Source organism: Argopecten irradians, chromosome 9, assembly GCF_041381155.1.
Source record: "Argopecten irradians isolate NY chromosome 9, Ai_NY, whole genome shotgun sequence".
Lineage (NCBI taxonomy): Eukaryota > Metazoa > Mollusca > Bivalvia > Pectinida > Pectinidae > Argopecten > Argopecten irradians.
The window spans coordinates 7,046,623-7,049,777 of NC_091142.1; the positions used below are offsets into that span (position 1 = coordinate 7,046,623).

A 3,155-nucleotide genomic window follows, 5' to 3' on the forward strand; every position below is an offset into this window, starting at 1 on the left:
ATCGTGTATATATATATAATTAACACACACAAAATAATATAAAATAATTTACTCGTCTTTGGTGCATGCGCAATCAGTACTTCATTTCATATAGGATATAGTGTCATGGAATTTTTTCGGGATGCAATTAATTATTTTTTTATATTTTTAACGTGAAGTAAAATTAGAAGCTCAAACTTTTCAATGGTGGTAATGGTCTCAAGTAAGTAACTTTTGTAACTGAAGAAAAATACTAAATCGTCTGCTCCTGTTTTAGTAGTGAAAAATACCATTTGTCAGCGGTGGAGCATCTTTAAGTGCATTTCTCGTTTTTTCTGACATTCAGCAGAGATTGTTGAGCACATAAAGACCTTTAAGATCCCCCCCCCCCCCGCGTTTTGTCGTTATTTCCGTGTCATGCAACAACAGCAAAAGTTGTAATACAACCTATACAACCAACTTCAGGTAATCTAATCTTTGAAGGGACAATTCAGTGAAACTAAGCAAAATACTACAGTTTAGACATGTCGTTTTGGTATCTCGAAACCTTTATATTGATATCTACATACGATAGAAAAAAAGTATGTAATATTCTAAGATATAATAGTAGCTACGGCTGCAATGCAATTGTAAATATTTTTGAACATATACAGTAATGTTTAGTTTTTATACATACATGTGTATGAAGTGCCATTTTAGAATAATGTTATGATCATGCTTTACTGACTTTACTTATCTTGAATCATACTTTTGAATATAACGTATGATATATACTTTTCGGTGCTTTAGTTTCATTACATTCATGAATAATTTGTAATGCACCAACTGTAATTATGAAGATGGTAGATAATGATTCCATTCAATGATTGACTCGAGTATTTTTCGATAAGTATTGCTAAGTGTTGATTGATTTGATTCCACACCTTTGAAGTATGGTCATCAGACGTGGAAGAAATGGGAAACATGTGGTATGAACCCGGCAAATGTGCATTTGAGTCTCGAATTCCTGACTGAGGAGTCATATGCCAATGAGCCCATCAAAATGACAGTATTTACATTAACATCATTCTTTTTGTGTATTTTCATTATATTTGACAAACAGATCCGAACATTTTTTATGAGTGTAGTATTCGTGTTTTGCTAGCCTAAAATTGACATTAAAAGCATGACTTTGTTATTTATTAGTAGATAATTTAAAACAACATACCATTTTAACAACTGCCTCCGCTAGGGATCGAACTTTAACCTGCCGGTGAAAGGAAAGTCCTAACTAGTTAAAAGGTATGTTGCAGCTAGTATTCACAATTGATGTTAACATAATGACCATCATACGTAAAATAATTGCTAGTACAAATAATATAATTGCATTTTGACTTTACACCACAAGACTCTGTCGTGAATAAAAACAATAAAACAAAATATATAGTCAGTTTTTAATTTCCTAATCAAATGGTAGGTCGCTGTTGTTGCATTGTTTCTTAACGAATTCGGAATGTAACCTTCGGAGAGGCGTCTGTAAAGAGAGAATTTAATATATACATGTACATAAAACGATAAAACTTCATACAAATGAAATATAAACATGATTCAAGAACAGCATATCCGTCTTCAATGCAGATACATGTATGTATTCTGCACTTACTTGATACCATGATTGGAACCATTAAAAAGAAGAACACCTTTCACTGGACATTATGTGATGTGTTTCCCAATAAATGATAGTAATAAATATTCAGTAAGAATCATTTGCAATCCGTAGAGTATAACTTGATCAGTCGTCATAATAATAATATAGATGGCTCAAAGTCTACCATTACTAGAATACTAGCTAGAATTTCACAAATTTAGCTGTGGTCTGATACTCGTTGAATTTTTTATCAAATGTAAGCTGCTCATTTTCATCTATACAATCAGTATCCTCAAGCTTTCGTTAAAGTTGTTTCCCTTTACGGAGATATCTTTTTAAGCTAAGCCGACCAGCCAAGACGAAAATAAATTCAGGGAATGTACAATTTGTCTGTTACTATTTGATAACAGTCGGTTTTTAAAAGATTGTGCAGAAACTTTTTTTTCTATATATTTTTATCGGCTTTCAAACAGATATGTTTATGTATCTAATAATGCCATTCGGCATGGTATAGATTATAACTGTATTTGATACTGTAAACCAAAGTAAATTTGCGAAAGTTTATCGCCGCAAATTAAAATCTGCATCATTCCATTATTTTTTTAAATCCGCAATTGTTATCTTCGCGAACTTGTCTTGAAATGGAAATCGCGAAATTCAATAGCCGCGAAAGAAAGTTATTTGGTATACAGCAATATATTATTAGTACTTACTTGTTCCTTTTACTCTTATTGTTATTTTGCTTTTCGATGGCAGGTTGACTTTGACGGTTTTGAGTGTTACTCCATTCTTCTTCACTTTAATGGAGTAGTCCCCCTTGAAATATCGTTTATTCTTGTAAGTTTTCAGCTTCCCAGACCAATTAGTCCTCCATCTGGTATTCACAAGATCTACATATTTCTGGCCAGCTGCGTTCAACTAAAAATAATACATACAAATTGGTTTAAGCTTATTCCCTTTGTTGAATTAGGTTTTACTCAAACAATTCACCATAAATGGATTTTTGTATTCGGTATTGTTCTTATCTGAGAATCGAAAACTTTGGCGAAACATGCATTTAAAGAATGAACCATTAAGGCTTCGTTTTTGTGATAACATCCTATTGTTGGTAAATGCTTTATAGTTTTTCTTATAATTTATTTTACTATAATATTATAACTACACTGGTATGCCAATTTTGACAGAGTCGTTATGCTTATTATGCTTACTGTTATAGAATCCGTGCCTGTCGCCAAAGCGGCGTCTGGCCTCCATATGGCCTCGGACCAGAATCCCCACAGTAGCACGCCCTTCACCATGTTGTGGCTGAAGTAGAGAGTCATTACATCTTCGATCCCCTGGGCTTTTGTAGTGACGTCAGCTTCATTAAGAGTCGTTTCTGTAATCCACAGAGGAAGACCGGCTTCAGCCATTTTTTTAAGACGATACTGGAATGGCAAGCACGTGGTTTCTATAATTCACAGTATAATCGCCATTATCCATTATCAATGTGATAAAATCTAAGGCTACATCATTACGTTACAGACGAATGAATTCGGGGAGACAGGTT

At 33.5% G+C, this 3,155-nt stretch overlaps 1 protein-coding gene across 2 annotated transcripts in view; it reads right to left on the minus strand.

Annotated features, from left to right (window-relative positions):
* Positions 1–1,398: 1,398 nt before the first annotated feature.
* LOC138331269 (anti-sigma-I factor RsgI6-like) overlaps positions 1,399–3,155 on the minus strand; it is a 10,876-nt gene continuing 9,119 nt past the window's right edge. Inside the window, exons 11-13 of one of the 2 annotated variants that reach the window (XM_069278784.1) lie at positions 2,815–3,033; positions 2,320–2,524; positions 1,399–1,492 (exon numbers count right to left, since the gene is read on the minus strand). In XM_069278784.1, the coding sequence (XP_069134885.1) occupies positions 1,458–1,492; positions 2,320–2,524; positions 2,815–3,033 (459 nt within the window). In that variant the 3' untranslated portion in view covers positions 1,399–1,457. The other variant, XM_069278785.1, reaches the window with a different exon arrangement.